This window comes from Quercus robur, chromosome 11 (genome assembly GCF_932294415.1).
Source record: "Quercus robur chromosome 11, dhQueRobu3.1, whole genome shotgun sequence".
Taxonomy (NCBI): domain Eukaryota; kingdom Viridiplantae; phylum Streptophyta; class Magnoliopsida; order Fagales; family Fagaceae; genus Quercus; species Quercus robur.
Window position 1 is genome coordinate 4,443,548 of NC_065544.1, and position 18,213 is coordinate 4,461,760.

Below are 18,213 nucleotides of genomic sequence, written 5' to 3' on the forward strand. Positions count from 1 at the left end.
TCAGATCTACGAAAGTCGTCAATTCCTGAGCTTGAGCATTGAATTGGGTATTCTATTGTCAATTACTTGTTTTTAACAGGTCTATTGAGGGTAGAATTTTTGTGTTCTGTTTGATAGAATTTTACCGATGGACTTTGTAGAATAATTGATTTTTTTCCCTTTGGCTACTCATAATTTGTGTCATGCTCACAGTGATAAAATTAATATGATCTTCATTCACACAGCTTGAAGTTTTGTAGAAATAACATTAATTACATAAGAATTGAAGAAAAAGGAATGCTAGAGTTGGAGGCTATTATTTACATTTTGTTTTATGGACTCCCTTTTACAATTACATTACGTTTTAACCACAATAGGTGTGAGTGCTTCTGTCAGAGTGATTTAGTAAACTCTCTATTCACATATTCAATGCATGCTCTTGAAAAGAGTTTGTAAATTTTTCACTCTGTGAGTCTTGTAAATGTCTCAAATATACTAGAATTGTATATAGATAGGCCATGTCATTAGTTATAGGCTTTGGATGTTACCCTCTTGTTATGTCGAATTTGGAGAATCAGTGAGTACAAATATGGAGTTTGAGCACTTGCTAATTTGATACTACTGTCCTCAGATTCAGTTGTGTTGAATGAAACTTCTCTAGGCATATTTTGTGTTTCACTTGATCACAATTTTTTTTAACCGTCATATTTGAATGGTATCTTGCATAAATGCTATATATACTCATATTTGAATGGTATCATTAATGTTTTCTCCTATTTATAAACATTTCATGCATTTATGAAAATATCCCAACCTAACTATAATGAAATGAATATTTGAAATAAATTATCTAACTACCACAATTGGAAAGAAAAAAATTTGTGTATGACAAAAACAAAAAGCTATTCACAAGTAAGTTCTGATTTATCCGTTTTTATCAACATAAATTAATTTGATTTGGATATATTTTTCCAATAATTTAATTTCCACCTAGTTTTTAATAGATGAAGATGAAGCTCACACAGTCACTGCTTTCAAAGTGTAATTATTGTGCTCTCTTGGCATTGAGCCTTAAGTCAAAAGTCATTGGCTGCATATGTGACTTACCAATACAAATATTACTTTTATTTTTATTTTATTTTTTGGTTTTCTTCTCCTATCGTCTTTTCTCATTTTCAATTTTCTAAACTCATTTGCATCATAACTATAGGTGCTATGGTTAATAATCAGTTCCGGCTGGCTGGTTCAGTGTAGACATCTGCGAAGATAAATTTTCAGCACATTTCTGGTGCTGTTATGATATACTAAAGGTATGCTTCTGCCCATATTTTATTTTATTTGTAATTCTTGGTTGAATTCTGATAGCTTTTGGACATGTAATCTGGGTAATACCTACGTAGATGGAGTTGATCTTTGGTAGTGATGTATCTAAAATCAAAGACGTTCATTCTTTGACCTTTTCTGATTCTTTTGAGTACAAATATATACATAATAATAATCGTGGCAGGACTTAATCATTGAAATTCTGAAATATGCAAGGAAGCGTCTGAATAAATGATTGAATAAATTTAGAGGTTTCTTTGCAGCACAAAATCATGGAGTCATGCAAATAGTCTATCTCAGCAGATGTTGATGCTGCTGAAATTTATAAGAACTCTAACTGGCCAGCCATACATTAAAAATCATTAATTTTTGGTTTGTTAATATGACCTTTTGGTTTACCCAGTAAATTTAAAAATTCTTTGCAGCAGTGTTTTTTTGGCAGAGTAAGGAGAAAATGCTTTGACATGATTCATAGTGGCATATGCATATAAGTTTCTAACATAGGCAAACCAAGTTACAGTTATATAAGTCTCATTATATATGCAATAGTTACAGCTTCTTATATAAAACTTTTCATGTTCTTTAATATGAATTATTTGTTAATTTCAGGTGCAAACAGTAAACAAGTCGTGTGAAAATTTCATCCAGACTGGGCATCAAAAACTGACATTCGCTACCAGGTTGAAGTTGAACCATAATTTATGCTTATTTCCCGTACAAAGAGAAATATTTTGCAACTTCATGTCACTAAATAGTATGCTGATGGAATGATTTTTATTTTGTTTGGGAGGTCTGAATTTTCTCTGGATATTTAGTTGTCTTTTGTTGTTAAAGTACATGATTTTATGTTAGGGATGGACCTAGTAGGGGGATCGGACCCTCCCCCGGGCCAAATTTTTTTTTTGTTTTCGTAGGTATATTTTATGTTATTAATAGTTTGGCCCCTCCCTTCCACAACCTTGGCCCCTGTTAGCCAGCCCCGCCCAGACAACCTATAGGACCCTTTTCAACTTTTTCACGCAAGGGAGAGCAAGGTGATCAAAGAGAGGAGATTGGAGAGGGAAGAGAGTAGAGAGTAGAGACATGAAGCAGAGGGAAGAGAGAGAGACAGTGTGAGGGAATATAAATCAATATATAGAAAAATAGAGGGTCCACCTACGTGAACAAAAAAATACTAAATTTTTTTCCAACACGCCACTATGCGGTTTTATTTATAGAACCACACTGTTGCGTGTTGGAAAAATATTTGAGATTTGAAACACCCATGGAACAATGATTTTGGTGTTTGTTTTCCAAATACCAAAAATTTGGCATTTGGCATTTGCCATTCTTTTCTAGAGCATTCACAATTGGCCATGCAAATGGCATATGTAAGCAAATTTTACCATTAAAGTACTAAAAAGGCCCCAGCATACTGCCTTGTATTGGTCTAGTATCCTAAAAAAATAATAATATTTTTTGTTGTTGGCATGGGGGAGAAGGGAGAGAGAGAGATTGAATTATATTATTTTATTAGATAGTATATATTAATTTAATGAGTGGAATAGGAAAATAAAAATTGAGATGTTAGTACCCCAAATAATTCTATCAATTGAGATGTTAGTACCCCAATTGAGATGTTAGTACCCCAAATAATTGAGATGTTAGTACCCCAAATAATTATAACAGATAACGCTGTGAAAATTTGGGATTGATTCACCTATCAAATCCATTTCGAGATAGTTTTAAATTAAAATTCTATTTGGGCACACCACTGGAAATATAGTTTGACCATACTTGCTACTCCAAATAATTCAAGTCATATGAATGATTTTTCCCCCTCATCACCCAAGTAGATTAATTAAGATTTTAAGAATATAATTACATACAAGTCCTAGAAAAGCCCAAAATTGAAAAGGATGAAATCAATATAAAAGCATTAGCACTATCATGCAATATCCAAGACAGCCACTTGTAATAAGCACTATGAGAAGCAAATATACAACAAAAGATCATTAAATAGAACAACTCATCATCATCAAGAATATACCTTCTTTTCTTGTTACAAAAGACACATGGGAACTTAAAATTTAAACATTTTATACTAAGACAATACAAAATCAATAATAATAATAATAATAATTACTTGCAAGAAAAAAAAAAAACCTAAATTGATGGAGTCCTTCATAGAAATAAAAAATATTATCTTGAAATTTTTTGCTCATTCAACAAAATTATAAATAGACCATTTATAAAAAAGATTTAAAAAAGCAAAAACCTGTATTTCTTTACCAACCATGCACTCAAGTAGAAAAAAAGTGTTGTTTTTTTTTTTTTTTTTACTCCAACAATTTATTATTCAAAACATGTTATGACTGTCCAAAAGAATAACAAAATAAAATTATGGCAGACCAAGAGAGATTATAGGCGTCTTTGTTTTTCGTAGAAGCAAATATAGGCGACTTCGACAAAAAAATAATTAATAATTATAATATTATGATATTCAAATCTTGTAGTATTAATCCATTAAATGCATCAAGCTACAATAGTAAATAGTCTCACAAAATTCTACACCAACGTAAAATGCAGAGCAACAAACAAAGAAAAACAAGATAAAGAATTCGTGAGTTTTGTCTAAATTGTTCAATATCCATTTACATTCCAGATATTATACCTAAATGCAAACCATTAATTTGAGGTATCATAATTTGTGCGAGGGTATGAAGGAACATATTAAAGTTGAAATCAAGAAGATCTTAATGTTTGTGATTAACCCCAAGTTAGTACCCCTTAAGCCCCCATTTGCTTTTCTATGACAGAAAGCATTAGTAAACTAAAGTCCACAACATTCTAATAAACTAATGGTAATTTCACGATAGATGAGACCCCCCTTTTTCTGGTCTGAATTGTAAGTATTAGAAAACTATAGGCCACAACATTCGAATAACCTAAACAGAATTTCACAATAGATGAATAAAAATGAAATGCATAGATACTCCTTATGAGCCAAGTAATTGAGCATCATGGTATTATAGACTTAATAATTATTAAGTATGTAATAATTATTACAATTACATGAATTTGGTATTTTTTTTCATATTTTGTAAACACTTATGCTTAACTACTTTTACAACTTATCACATTGAGTTAGTCTAGGACAAGTGTTATTGTTCTAAGAAAATAGCCGCATACTTGGGTATGTCTGTTCTTAACAAATGACAAATGAATGTAATTATAATAATTAGTATCTTTGTAGTAACAAATCTTGGTGTAGGTAAAATTCCGTAAATATTGTATCGCAATGGACAAAAGTTGGATGGAGAAGCGGAGGGGTACAAGGGAATATTTTGAAGGTGTAAACCAATTCGTGGAATTTGCTGCTCCATCTGCGCGCAATGAGAACATCTTATGTCCTTGTGTGAAATGTGTGAATTTGCTTATACAACCGCTAAATGTGGTACGTGAGCACTGTTGGGCTTCGGGGATGCTTAAAAATTACAAAGTTTGGAAATTTCATGGTGAATCGGCGGCTGCTACGCCAGCTACCGAATGTGGGAGCTCTCATGTGCAAGAAACCCAAAATCCATATGGTGATTTCCATGGGATGTTGCACGATTTGTGCCCCCCGCATGAAATCCCACCCGAACCAATGGAAGAAGGTCCAACTGTGCAATGTCCGGGTGAAGGTCCAAATGATGACGCCAAGAAGTTTTACAAGATGGTAGATGATGTAGACAAACCTTTATATGAAGGTTGTACAAAATTTAGCATTTTCTCAGCCATTGTCGTGTTGTTCCAGTTGAAGACTCTGTGTGGTTGGACAAATAAGTCATTTACTCTGTTGCTACAAGTCCTGATGGATATGCTTCCTTCAAACGCTAAGTTGCCAAAGGACCATTATGAGGCTAAGAAGATAGTTCGAGATTTGGGTTTGGGTTATGAGAAGATCCATGCTTGTCCCAATGATTGTATGCTGTTTTGGAAGCAAAATGTTAACCTCGAGGCGTGTCCTTGTTGTAACGCTTCAAGGTGGAAAACAAATGAGGCATCTGTTGCTAGTAAGCATGCTTCATCCAGTAAGGGGAAGAAGAAAGCTGCGAAGATCCTACGGTGGTTCCCCTTAAAGCCAAGATTGCAGCGACTATTTCTGTCACCCGATCTGGCTAGTTCTATGAAATGGCATGTTAATGGTCGTACTGATGATGGGGTAATGCGGCATCCTGCTGACTCAGATGCATGGAAAATGTTTGACAGTAAGCATTTACACTTCTCATCTGACCCTTGTAATGTCAGACTTGGATTAGCTGCGGATGTGTTCAACCCCTTCGGAATTATGAGTACTAGTCACAGTACGTGGCCTGTCATGTTGGTCCCGTACAATCTCCCACCTTGGCTGTGCATGAAACGGTCATCTTTGATTCTATCATTAGTTATTCCTGGTCCTACCTCGCCAGGGATTGCTATAGATGTGTACTTAGAACCGTTAGTAGAAGAACTAAGGGAGTTATGGGATGTTGGAGTACAAGCATACGATGCATCTTCAAAAGAAGTATTCCAATTGCGTGCAGCATTGATGTGGACCATAAATGATTTTCCTGCATACGCAGATTTGTCGGGTTGGAGTACCAAAGGTGAGTTGGCGTGTCCTTCTTGTGCCGTGAAGACCGAGTCTCGATATTTGAGAAATGGTCGCAAATTCTGTTACATGGGACATCGGCGATGGTTGGATGTTGACCACGATTTCCACAAAGATGGTCTGTCATTTGATGGATCTATTGATACTCGATTGGCTCCTGAACCACCAGTTACATCTGACATTATTGTGGAAACTGAACATTTACTTGGACGTTGTCTGGGTAGGAAATGTCAGCTTGCTTACAAAAAAAGGAAGAGAAGGGAGGCAGACCAGAGTGGTTGGAAGAAAAGGAGTATATTTTTTACCTTGCCTTATTGGGAGGATCACAAGTTGCGACACAATCTTGATGTGATGCATATAGAGAAGAATGTGATGGACAATATACTAAGCACACTGTTGAACTTGAAGGATAAAACGAAGGATAATTACAAGGCACGCCTTGACTTGGCGGACATGGGGATAAGGAGTGAACTCCACCTACAACGAAAAAGTGATGACCAGTATACCATACCAGCTGCATGTTTTCATATGACTTCATCGGAGATAGATGGTTTCTTGCAAGTTTTGAAGGATGTAACAGTGCCCGATGGGTACGCTTCCAATATCTCACGGCGTGTGAATATGAAAGAACGCAAGATTTCTGGTTTGAAGAGTCATGATAATCACATATTGATGCAACAACTTTTTCCCATAGCATTACGTGGGTCTTTGCCATCTCATGTTAGTAGGCCTTTGATAAAGTTAGCTTGCTTCTTTAGAGAAATTTGTTCCAAAACCCTTACGGTTTCAGATATTGTGACTAGTGAGGCAGAGATTGCAGTGACATTGTGTGAATTGGAAAAGATATTTCCTCCATCCTTCTTTACAGTGATGATACATTTGGTCATGCACTTAGCTGTTGAAGCTAAGATTGGTGGTCCAGTGCACTACTGTTGGATGTATCCCATTGAGAGGTAAGATGTGTGTAATATTATTGATCAACTTCCAGTTTCATGTGCGTGTTTGAATTACCATTGCCAATATCATTTCTCTCATCATTCCTTTATAGGTACCTCTCACGTCTTAAGTCTTACGTACGAAATAGAGCTGCTCCGGAAGGGTCTATTGCTGAAGGATACATAGTAGAGGAGTGCTTAACATTCTGTTCACGGTATATGGAAGGAGTGGAAACTATATTCAATCGACCCACCAGGATGATTGAGGAGTCAACGGGGGTGGTTTCGATCATGACATTAAACAATAAAGAGTGGACCCAAGCCCATCGCTACGTTTTATTCAATTCTGAAAACATCAACCGCTTTCGTGAGTAAGTATTACATATACAAATATAATTGCACGTCAATCCAATGTACGTAAGGTCTGTTAACCCTAATACAATTGCCTGCACAGGATGCACAAAAGATTGATAGAGGATGAACTTCGAAAAGGCCACAATCGTAACGTTTCCGATGCCATTATATATAAGCACCACATGGAGAAGTTTTGTACTTGGTTTGGGGGTCACGTACGTATGACATTTTCAACTTATTAAACTTGTAACACTGTCTCAACCATGATTAACTGTACTGATATGAATTATTTTATTTTGGCCAACTGATGTTAGGTGATGTCCCTCACTGGTGCTGATAAGGAAAGGGAGGGAGTTAGTGATACCCTTGTTGCATTGTCCAAATGGCCGTATATTTATGTAAAGCAGTTCAAGCATTATGTAATAAATGGCTTAAAATTTAGGAGTGTAAATGATGAGGCAAATAGGAAAACGCAGAATAGTGGAGTTAGTGTGGCTACTGATGGGGGCAATACTTACTATGGTATTTTAAGTGATATAATTGAGTTGAATTATTCTGACAAGATCAAACATGTGTTATTCAAGTGTAAATGGGTTCATGACCAACATAGGAGAGGATATAGGACTGATGAATTTGGGTTTCCTATGGTAAACTTTACACACTTCATACATGGTGGGGATAAAATGATAGATGAACCATACGTTTTGGCATCTCAAGCTACACAAGTTTTTTATGTGGAAGATAAAAGGCACAAAGATTGGTATGCTGTTGTCAAAACTAAAGCTAGGGACGTGTTTGATGCTGGTGTTGGTCCCCAACGTGAGGAGGATGACATATATAGTTTTTCTGAAAATGTTCCCTACAATATAAGTAGTAATGAGGTTGTGAGTGACAACCTTCGTTGGGCTCGGGATGATCTAGAGGGAATGACAATTGATGCCTCCATCATTGCTGAAAGAGATCTTCATGGAGTAAACAATGAAGATGAGTTTATTGACGATGAGTCTGACAATGAAGACGACAACAAGGATGAGTACACCGAGGATGAGTAGTGTAATAATTTAGTAGTGTATTATGTGTTTGGATGTTACAGTTGTTAATGAAAACGTATTCATTCATGAATTAGTTGGAATGCCTCTGTGTAATATTTGTTGAATTTGTTATTTCCTCTTCATATTGTTAATTCCTTTAATTTTTACTTAGGTCATACCATATTGATTTGAATCAACTATCACGATAAGAAGTAAGTATGGGGAGCTAATCCACTCGAGCCTAGTCCTAGTTCAAAAAGGAACACCTGTACAAGTGAATATACCTACCCCTCCAAATATACACACTCAAATCACCTTCGTTTTGTACACCAATGCAATACATTGTTTGAGCTTAGCGTGTCTAATAATCGAGCTTAAGCTTGTGATTAGATTTGACTTGTGATTAGATTAGCCCTAAGGTTTTTTGTAGGGGGGTTATTAGCCCTAAGGTCTTTTTTTAGGGGGATTATCAGCATAACTATAGGGTAGTTTGATCATAATTATGTTGCAGTGTATTATAATGTCATTTTTGAAATTTGGATCAAATGATGTTGATATTGCCAATTGCGTTCTTCAAATGCAGATATAGATTGATAGTGATGGTAACCAGCAAGACTATATATTAAAGAACCCGTGTATTAGGCAATTTGCTTTGCACTAACCTCCCCTCCAATCAGCCAAGACTATGCCTATTGGCTAGAAATACCTTTTTTGTCTCCGTTTTCCGTGAAACACCCTATCTCTTCGGCATCTTTGGAATGCCCTATCATTTCTCTCTCTTTACCAAGTCTGATATTAGAAAATAATCATGGCTTGTTTTTGTAAATGTTTTTTGTTTTACCTAACCAACTTTATAATATGCCAATCCAAACTTTATCTTTTTTTTCTTTGGATAATTAGATTGATTAGGAAAGAGATTTGAATGTTAAATGTCTTATTTGAAAACACTAATTGAGTTATGAGACTCTTGACAATTTTAATTGAACTTAAAACTGAGAGATATAAATCAATTTGAACCGAGCCAAGTATACATGTGTAAGTTCTTAAAGTTCGGCTGATCAAGAATAAATTTTTCTGTCACAAATTATCTATGAATCTGATTACAGGAAAGTGAAATAGGCATGTCTTGCCAGGTTAGGTCATATAGCCTTAATTCAAATTGGGTATGTACCAAAACAGGATCCCACTCCTCCATATTATTGTAAAAACAATTTCTGAACAATTACAGTACTCTCAATAAACAACATGCCAGTATTAGACATTTATAGGATCATAGTGGTCAGACTTTCGGTATGGGTTAGTTTAATATGAATGCTTTTGATTAGAGTGCCTTTTCCATTTGTGGCCTACTGTTCACAATTTTGCCATAAATGGAGGATTTGTTTTATTTTTTATTTTTTTCAGTTTACCAATTGAAAACCGTAATAAAGAAAAATCAACAACCAAAACCTCACCCGTTCATTAAGTAATTAGCTGTATCTAGGGACACCAGTACTCACTGCTAGCTAGGACCATATGAGAAAAGCTTATATAATTTTTTTTTTTTTTTTTTTTGAGAAGAAAAGCTTATATAATTTTAATGTAATAATGGCATGAGGTAAGCTGATTACATCACCATCCTTAACTTGTTCTTTGATATTTATGGGCCCATTTTATTGTGTCCTTCATTAAGTCATTACCCCAATTATGTTGCATGAAACATTCCACCCTTTCTCCAAGTCTGATGGTGGATAGTACTCATCCTATAGCTGAACGAGTCCTGAATATCTTATTATTAGATATTTTTGAACGTTGAAACCCCTATAGAAAGGGACATTCTAACCAAAGACATAAGCTGCATACATACAGACAGAAGACAGACAGACCCTACACAAAAAAGATGGAACCACAGTGGGTGGAGACTAGAGAAGAAGAGAGAAACCTTTCTTTCTTCCCAAACATCATTAAAATTGAAAACCCATATATCATATGTCAAAACACTTGATTTTTTGTACCTCAGTTGCTTATAACATGCAGTACAAGCTAACTGTCTAAACCCACCAACACAAAAAAGGTGTCATTAAAAACGTAGACGTCAAAAGCAAATTAAAATTTTTCTTTTTCTTTTTCTTATTGTATTTATTTACATGAGTTGTAGCAGATTGTAAATATACCAAAGTCTAGCTTTTTATTGGTTCATTTATGGGGGTTTTAAAATCATCTTTAATATCTTACCTTCATGATCTTAATTACCATAGGTCCTAACCCAGCTCAATTCTAACAAAAATTGCGACATTTAATATAAAGTTTTCTTCTGGCTATCTTGGTGCACGAAACGTGTATATGGTTGAATTATTGTAAAGGGTGTCAGAACCCAAAAATGTTTAACTTACATTTTATGCAATTGATTGTTGTCTATAGTTAACACTTTTTTTGTTTTGTAAAGTTGTTAGACGCAGGAATGGGTAAGAAACGCCGATTGCCAGTTGTAGAAGTCGGCGAAGGACCCTCGAGTTCACGACAGAGAGGGGAGGAGCTGCAAGCCGCCCATACTAGTGATGCTGGGTCACAACCCACAGGTAGTTTACATATCTTGAAATGTAATGTTTGATATTTATTACTATTGTAACTAATTTTTCGGTCGTTTGCTGCAGGAAAGGAGAGGGACCATCCATTGACAATTGTGCAAGTTGGCCAAGGTTCATCACGCTCACGAGACATCATGCAGGAGGAGTTAAGGGCCGCCTATGATGCTGAGCACGCAAGATGGGAGGAAGGAGATGATTATGATGATGATGAGACACAGCCGCCTTCTGCAGGTAGTTATTCGTACAGTGCAAATTATTCTTAGGGTAACACTTTTATGTTTGCTGTTAATGACTAAACACCTATATCTTTAACCTTATGTTTATATGGTTTCAATTTTTTAGTAGTTTTGACTTGATACATACTTTAATTATTCAAGTAAAATTAAATTTACTAATTGAATGAATTAAAATTCACACAATGATCCAAAAATTTAAAATGTATAAATAAGATTAACAATTTTTTATCTCTTTTGGTTCACTAAAGTTCCTTTTTTTTTTTTGTAATAAAAAAAAATTCAATAGGAGAAGTTAAAGATTTTGAGGCATGAAGAATTTCAAACATTACTACCTCTTCCCCATCTTGCAATTGTAATAAGATACATGATATAGCTCCCTTCTTCGAATGCGTTAAATGATGTCTCATGCTTCCTTGCGCTCTTGTGCATTAGAAATTTCAATGATTTTTAAGATTGAGTCATCTAACTGCACTTTCAGAGAAACTATGTCAGTGCTGTAAAGTAAAACCTAGAAGTTTGATGATAATGTGTAAAGTTCAAACCGTCCAAAATTCTGCTGGTTGATGAATTGGTGATGCAATTTGAAGAAAATCAATTGCTTTTAACAGAGCATCAACAACCATGAGTTCTATTGCCTAACAAAGGATCACTGTCAAATTTAATTCATTAAGTGTTCAAATACAGATTAAAGACATCTATGCTGGAACTACTATTTTTAAGTTCCACATTAACAAATGTAGTTGGGATTTCATGACCCAACTATTCAATTCTTGGATTATAACATTAGTATTCCAAACAACCTAAACCATAGTTTCTGGCAGCAACCACAAACTTATATTGGCATGAGAAGAGAACCTACCTTATAGCCTTAAACACCTGCCAATACTCTCCCATGAAAATGAAGACAATTGAACCTTTCATTTTTAATTGAGGAGACTCAAAGCAAAGAAGCAGACAACTAAGATAGCTTAGCTCAGTTGTACATCTCCACAAGAAGAAGATATAGGGTCAACTATAAATATATATATATATATATATATATATATTTATATATATAATAGAAATTCATTAATTATTACAAACAACTATACATTGGAGGCATTAAGACTTGTGCTGATTATCAAAAATTAAACTGCAATATTTGTGCAGAGTGCACATCAGAAATCTAAGTCATACGCTTAAAAAACTATTCCATAATTATGTTCATTATAATATTTTTCAACAAGCTAATAAAACCTATAAGCATATGTAAATGAGTTGATGTGCTGTAGCAAATTTTAGAGTTCCTAACACAATTCTTGTTTCATTAACTCCAAATACAAATACAAATCTCCCTCTTCCCTCACTAAGCTTGAGAAAACTCTTAATTTTATTTTTCATTTTATCATTAAAAATTTCTGAAAATATATTTTAAACTACTGCTCTTACTGCATTTTAATTAACTTTTCCCTTCTGTTTCTAAGAAAAAAAAAAAAAAAACACACTTTTCCCTTGTAAAAATGTGCAGTTTGCACAGTATAGAAATCAGTTTTTAATTTTATGATGGATATATTTAGATCTAGACAAAAGAACACAATTAATGTTGGGGGGACATTACCTTATGTAATGGTAAAGTCACGGGGTGGTCACAGGGGCGGCACCAAGTGACGATTAGGGGGTTGAAAACTTTAAATAAACCATCTGAGCTGGCCAAAAAAGAAAACTCAAAAGAAAAAAAGTATAAGAGCTAAATAAAAAAAAAAAAAAGAATTATGTATAATATTTTTAAAATATTTTTTTGACCCTTTGAAATAAAATTTTGAACTCCTGATCCCAAACGTTTTACATTCAACAGATAAAATGAGCTTAAATATGATTATCTAGACAATATCTTAGCATTTTTAAACATTAAATGCAAAAAGCCCAACAAGAAAGTAGAAAATTTGTTGACCTTAAAATTCAAGAAAATTTTCTGTATGGTTCTCTGCTTTTGAATTTCTTATTTCCTTCTTTGTATTCTGCTTTCATGTCTGGGTATTTAGCTTATGCTTCTGCTCCATTTATCTTTCATTTTTTTTTTTTTTTTTGCTCTGTTGATACTGTTTTCAAATGGGTTTTCTGGTTGGTTTGTATGAAGGGATTTTTCTTGGTATCTGATGGAGTTTTCAGTGTTGGGTTTACAGTTTGAATTTTTGGGTCTTCTTGAGAATTGTTAAGGGTTTGACAGTGGGGTTTTGGCTGTAGTTCCAGTGGGATTTTTCTTGGCTTATTCTAGGATATTTGTAGTGAGAGTTTTGGAGGATTTGCTGGGTTATTTTCAGTGGGGGTTGAGATTGTCGATTTTGGGGTTGATTTTATGGGTTAAAACAGGGATATTTATGGTTCTATTTGGGTTTGCAAGGGCATTGTTTTTGGGTATAATATGTGGTGTTCTTGGCTGGGAATTTGGGTGTTTCTCTATAAAGTTTGTAGGGGTTTAGAGCTGGGTTTTTGGCTGGATTTCTATATGATTGAGGGATTCTTGCAGGTTTTGTTTGTGAGAAGGTTTTTTTGTGTATTTTCTGGGTTTTGATAGTTTTTGTAGTGTGTCTGGGAGTTTGGGTGTTTCTCTGTGGAGAGGGTAGAGACGTGTGTGAAAAATATTAAGGAAACTTGATTTGCATGGGAGGCCTTACTTATTTTTTAGTAAAAGATGGTGAGGTCGCGTGGGATGGGAGATCGCTTTTTCTTTGGCATTTGGCCAGCTTGCAATTTGTTGAGGGTATGGAAAATATTTGGTTGTGCATGGAACCAAATTGGCCGTGCAAACTTGGGGGTAAGGACAAAATTTGTTACATCTTCTCCTAGATGGGTTCTAGAAGAAGTGAGATTTAGGGAAATGATCCAATTAAGTACCACCACTTGACATAATTAGGGACCAAATCAATTTCAAATGTGCACTTCTTTAAGCAATTAATAAAAAGCAAGTAATACTAAGGAATTGGACTTGTTCCTCGGAAAAGTAAATGAATTTCTAAGGAACACAAACTCCAATAAAATTGGACTCAATAAATATAGTGGCACACATTTCATGCAAAATCAAGTAATACTAAGAAGGGAAATGGTAATGAGTGTCCTTAAGTAAATTTTACTAAACTTCTTTGGAGATTGGGTTCATATCAACTAAGTTCAACACTTTTAGAAACAACTAGATCGGTCTCTAAAGGATATTTTTATTCCTAACTCCATTTAGCACAGTTACTTTTATCTCATATTTTGTTCACTGTGGATGTGTAACATCCTTGTCATCAGAGAAAAAACAAAAAGAAAAGAGGGGGTCAAGTCAGATTTTTAGTTCGCACGTTCCCCCCACCTAACACCACTCCCCATCACTCATTTTCACCCACCTCTCTTCTCTCTTTTGGCTGGCTGTCTCTTTTCTGTGTTTCATTTTCTTTCTTTTATCTTTACTTAAACACACACACACACACACACACACACTCACCCACCGGCCTCCACTCCAAAGCAATCAATCTTCACCATCATTTTTTCGACAAGATCACCAGAAAAATACTTAGGAACCCCAAAGCATCTTCATTACTTTATTTGAGGTAAAAGTTCTAATTTCTTTTGATGGGTATTATGTTCTTGTTTGAGGTTATTTTACCCAAGCTGTAATAATGATATTCATGTGATTTACGAGCTTTGGAAATGATATTCAACTTGGCTGTGCATGTACATGACACTGGCAATAATGGTATTATGGTTGAATTATATGCAACTTACATATATTTTTTGGATAAAAACAGTTTTTTATTTTTGAAAGGGATAAAAACCGCTTTTAGATAGAGACATCGACTTATTTGTTATTATCAGTTTCTTTAAGTATCAAAATCTCCACATTTACAAAGATCACATATATCATGTTAGTTGAGCACTTGAGCTATATACAGTGACTTCTCTGTAATTGTGAACTTTGAAATTTCATTCTCTCTAATAATGGTTTACTATATGCAGACGATTTGGTCCAACAAACCGCACCATCCAATGATGGGCGTGCAGAAGATTCAGTTCGGGAATCCCCAATATCCAATAATATAAATAAAAAACGTGGAATAACGCTAATGCAGCGTATATGGGCTCTTCCACCGAACAAGAAACTTGTATGTGGGTTAAATGGGAGCAAGCAACCGGTTGGGGAAAGCGGGCAAACATTCAAAAGGTGGTCTGCCGCAACTATTGCCCACTTATGCCTGCTACTTGGACGCATGTCGACCGTAAATGCAAAGAAGACGCTTGGGTAGAGATAGAGGTTGTATCAAATTAAGATACTTTTAATTGTTATGTATAGTCGTGTATGTGCTAAATGGCATTTTCAGTAGGGTGAATTATTGCACTATGCTAACTCAATTTTTTTGCATTTCAGAAAAAATGGATCATTGACCCAGAGATTATTAGCCCAGCTAATCAAATGAACTGGGCAATGCATTTATTAGGAGAGTTGAGAAGGAACCGAAGAAGTAAGTTAAAAAAAAAATGCTACCCAAAAGATGCGTTAAAAGAAGATGTTTATACTCGCAAACCAGATTGGGCTGACGAGCAAGACTACCGCGCACTAGTTGACTATTGGTTTGATTCTAAAACGAAGGTTGCGCTATTTTCTTGCTCTATTTTCTTGCTCTATACCGAGTACATTGTTTTAACTGATTTGTTTGTTTTAATTTGTTGGCGGGAATGTGTAAAGGAATTAGTGGATACGAACAAGAGAAGTCGTTCGTTTCAGACGGATATAGCGAGGACAGGGCCTATAAGTTTTGCACAAACTGCTGACAATATGGTAAGAAATGCATTATACAACAACTAGCCAAGTTTTAATGCTCTACTATTTTAATTGAACTTGTGACATATTGGTGGTATCAATAAATTCTAGTTGTATTTATTTATTTATTTTGTTGTTGAAAGAACATGGTCGATTCGAATTCATGGAAATTAAAATAGATTTTGTCGGCGTGAGTTTAGCATTGAGGAAGGGCTTGCATGGAGATGACAGTAATGGTGGCAATGCCCAACGTTGTCGTAGGGTCCAAACTAAGCAATCCACAATTTCATTACTGTAATAATACAAACTTCTTGGTTTAGAATTAATCAATATTAAAAAATCACAAAAGAGTTTCCGTACATATTGTTTGGTTGAATTAAAATTATTATGTGTGATGAATCTGAAGAGTTTGAAGAAACTAGTTTACTGAAATTATTATGTTTGCATGTTTATGACTGTTAATAGACATTTCTTGTGATGTTTCATGTTTTTGATTAGTGATTTCATTAATATTTATGTTTGCCACTTTGTTAGCAAGAGTTTGGTTTGGTATATAGCAATTGGGATGCATATAGGCAGGGGGTTGTAGCTGCGTTTAAAATGTGGCTATGGAGTAATTGTAAAAATATTTAGGGGGTTGTAGCTGCGTTTAAAACGTGGCTATAGACAAATTCAAAAAATAGTTAGGGGGTTATAGCCGCGTTTTAAACGTGGCTATAGGCAAATTCAAAAAATAGTTAGGGGGTTATAGCCGCGTTTTAAACGTGGCTATAGGTAACGTGGTTATAGCCGCGTTTTATAAGAAACGTGGCTATAGTTGTGGCATATAGTTATGGCCACACTTTTTCAAACATTACCTCTTATAAAATGGCTATTTTATTAAATCTAATATTATAAAGAGTGTTGGTACCAAAAACCGCTTTATAAAGCATTCACATGAAGAAAACAACTCGTCTTTTTGAACGTAATAAACTACATGTTTACGGAATTTGTTTTATGGTTATATTGCATGTTATGTTCCAAATTCCATTTGCTATGTTTGGTTGTCGCTTCATACCGACATAAATTTTCACTATTATAATGAGACTGTTGAATATGATGTAGGCAAAAGAAAACGGCCAAGCAGTGGAGCGTGCAGATGTTTTCATAAAAGCATACTGCATGAAAGATGGGACTCCTATTAGTAATGAAGTGCGAGACAAGATTGTAAGCCTATATCATAACCTATTTATTTTCTAATTTGTGCGTGAAATGTTTATAGCAAATAATATGTTATTTGGTTCTTATATGAAAACAGGATAAAATGAAAGAAATTTTAAACAACGGGGGCAAGCTAGTAGGAGACCATCGCGATGGAATTCTCTGGGCAAAAGATGATGCGTTCGCTCAAGTGATGGGCAAAGAACATTCTGGACGTGTCCGTGGGGTCGGTTTTGGACCAACCCCATCAGGAAGAAGTGGGTCCAACCTTCCATGTGTGCCTGCGCCGTCGTCCACTGAAACGGTCCAACGAATGATTGCATTGGAAAATTCGATGAGGGACCAACTTGCTGACTCAGAGCAAAGGCATCAGCAGCAACTGGCCGAAGCACTGGCTGAAGCAAAGCGGGAGTCAGATGCACGGCATGAGCAGCAACTAGCCGAAGCACTGGCCGAAGCAAAGCGGGAGTCAGATGCACGGCATGAGCAGCAACTGGCCGAAGCAATGCGCGAATCAGAAAGACGGCATCAGCAGCAGCTGGACGAAACAAAGCGGGAAATGGCCGATGCAAAGCGGAGAATGGATGAAATGGTAGCCTTCTTACAAAAGAATGTCATCTCAAGTTTAAGCGGTTATTCAGGTAATACAAACTTTGCGTTTAATTTAATAAAACTTGCGTGTTTATTGCAATATTATGTGCTACTAATATTGCATATATAATATTTTCAGGTAATAGCGCTACATCATAGTGAGGACTCTTCGTGGACTCTCCATGTATAATTGTTTGGATATTCGGAATATTGTAACTTTGTGGATATTGAAAATATTGTAAACATGATTGTAATATTGTGTCAAATGGACTATACACTCTTCGTGGACTCTTCATGTATATAGTTGTTTGGATATTTCTTTAGAGAAAATTAATGCTTGAGAAAATTCTTACTTGATATTTTGTTGGAATTCTGGGTTGTTATTAGAGATATTTTGTATGTTTGACAGGTTTGTAAAAATCTGCCCAGAAAAAGGAAATTAGAAGGGAAAAAAAAAAAAAAAAAAATACTATAGCCACGTTTTTGTGCCGCGTTTTAAACGCAGCCCAAGGCTGAACCTTAGGCCACGTTTAAAACGCAGCCCAAGGTTGAACCTTAGGCCGCGTTTAAAAAGTGCGGCCTAAGACCTGAACCTTAGGCCGCGG

At 35.3% G+C, this 18,213-nt stretch overlaps 2 protein-coding genes across 2 annotated transcripts; both read left to right on the forward strand.

The window, feature by feature from the left end:
- The first annotated feature begins 4,582 nt into the window (after positions 1 to 4,582).
- LOC126704636 (uncharacterized) lies at positions 4,583 to 6,874 on the forward strand. The gene has a single exon (XM_050403673.1). It carries the CDS (start codon positions 4,583 to 4,585, stop codon positions 6,872 to 6,874), a length of 2,292 nt encoding a protein of 763 aa, XP_050259630.1.
- Positions 6,875 to 15,231: 8,357 nt separating this feature from the next.
- LOC126707409 (uncharacterized) lies at positions 15,232 to 17,888 on the forward strand. The gene is made up of 6 exons (XM_050407024.1): positions 15,232 to 15,310; positions 15,425 to 15,646; positions 15,743 to 15,835; positions 16,922 to 17,023; positions 17,115 to 17,658; positions 17,748 to 17,888. Exons 1-6 carry the CDS (start codon positions 15,248 to 15,250, stop codon positions 17,765 to 17,767), a joined length of 1,044 nt encoding a protein of 347 aa, XP_050262981.1. The 5' UTR covers positions 15,232 to 15,247; the 3' UTR covers positions 17,768 to 17,888.
- The last annotated feature ends 325 nt before the right edge of the window (positions 17,889 to 18,213 follow it).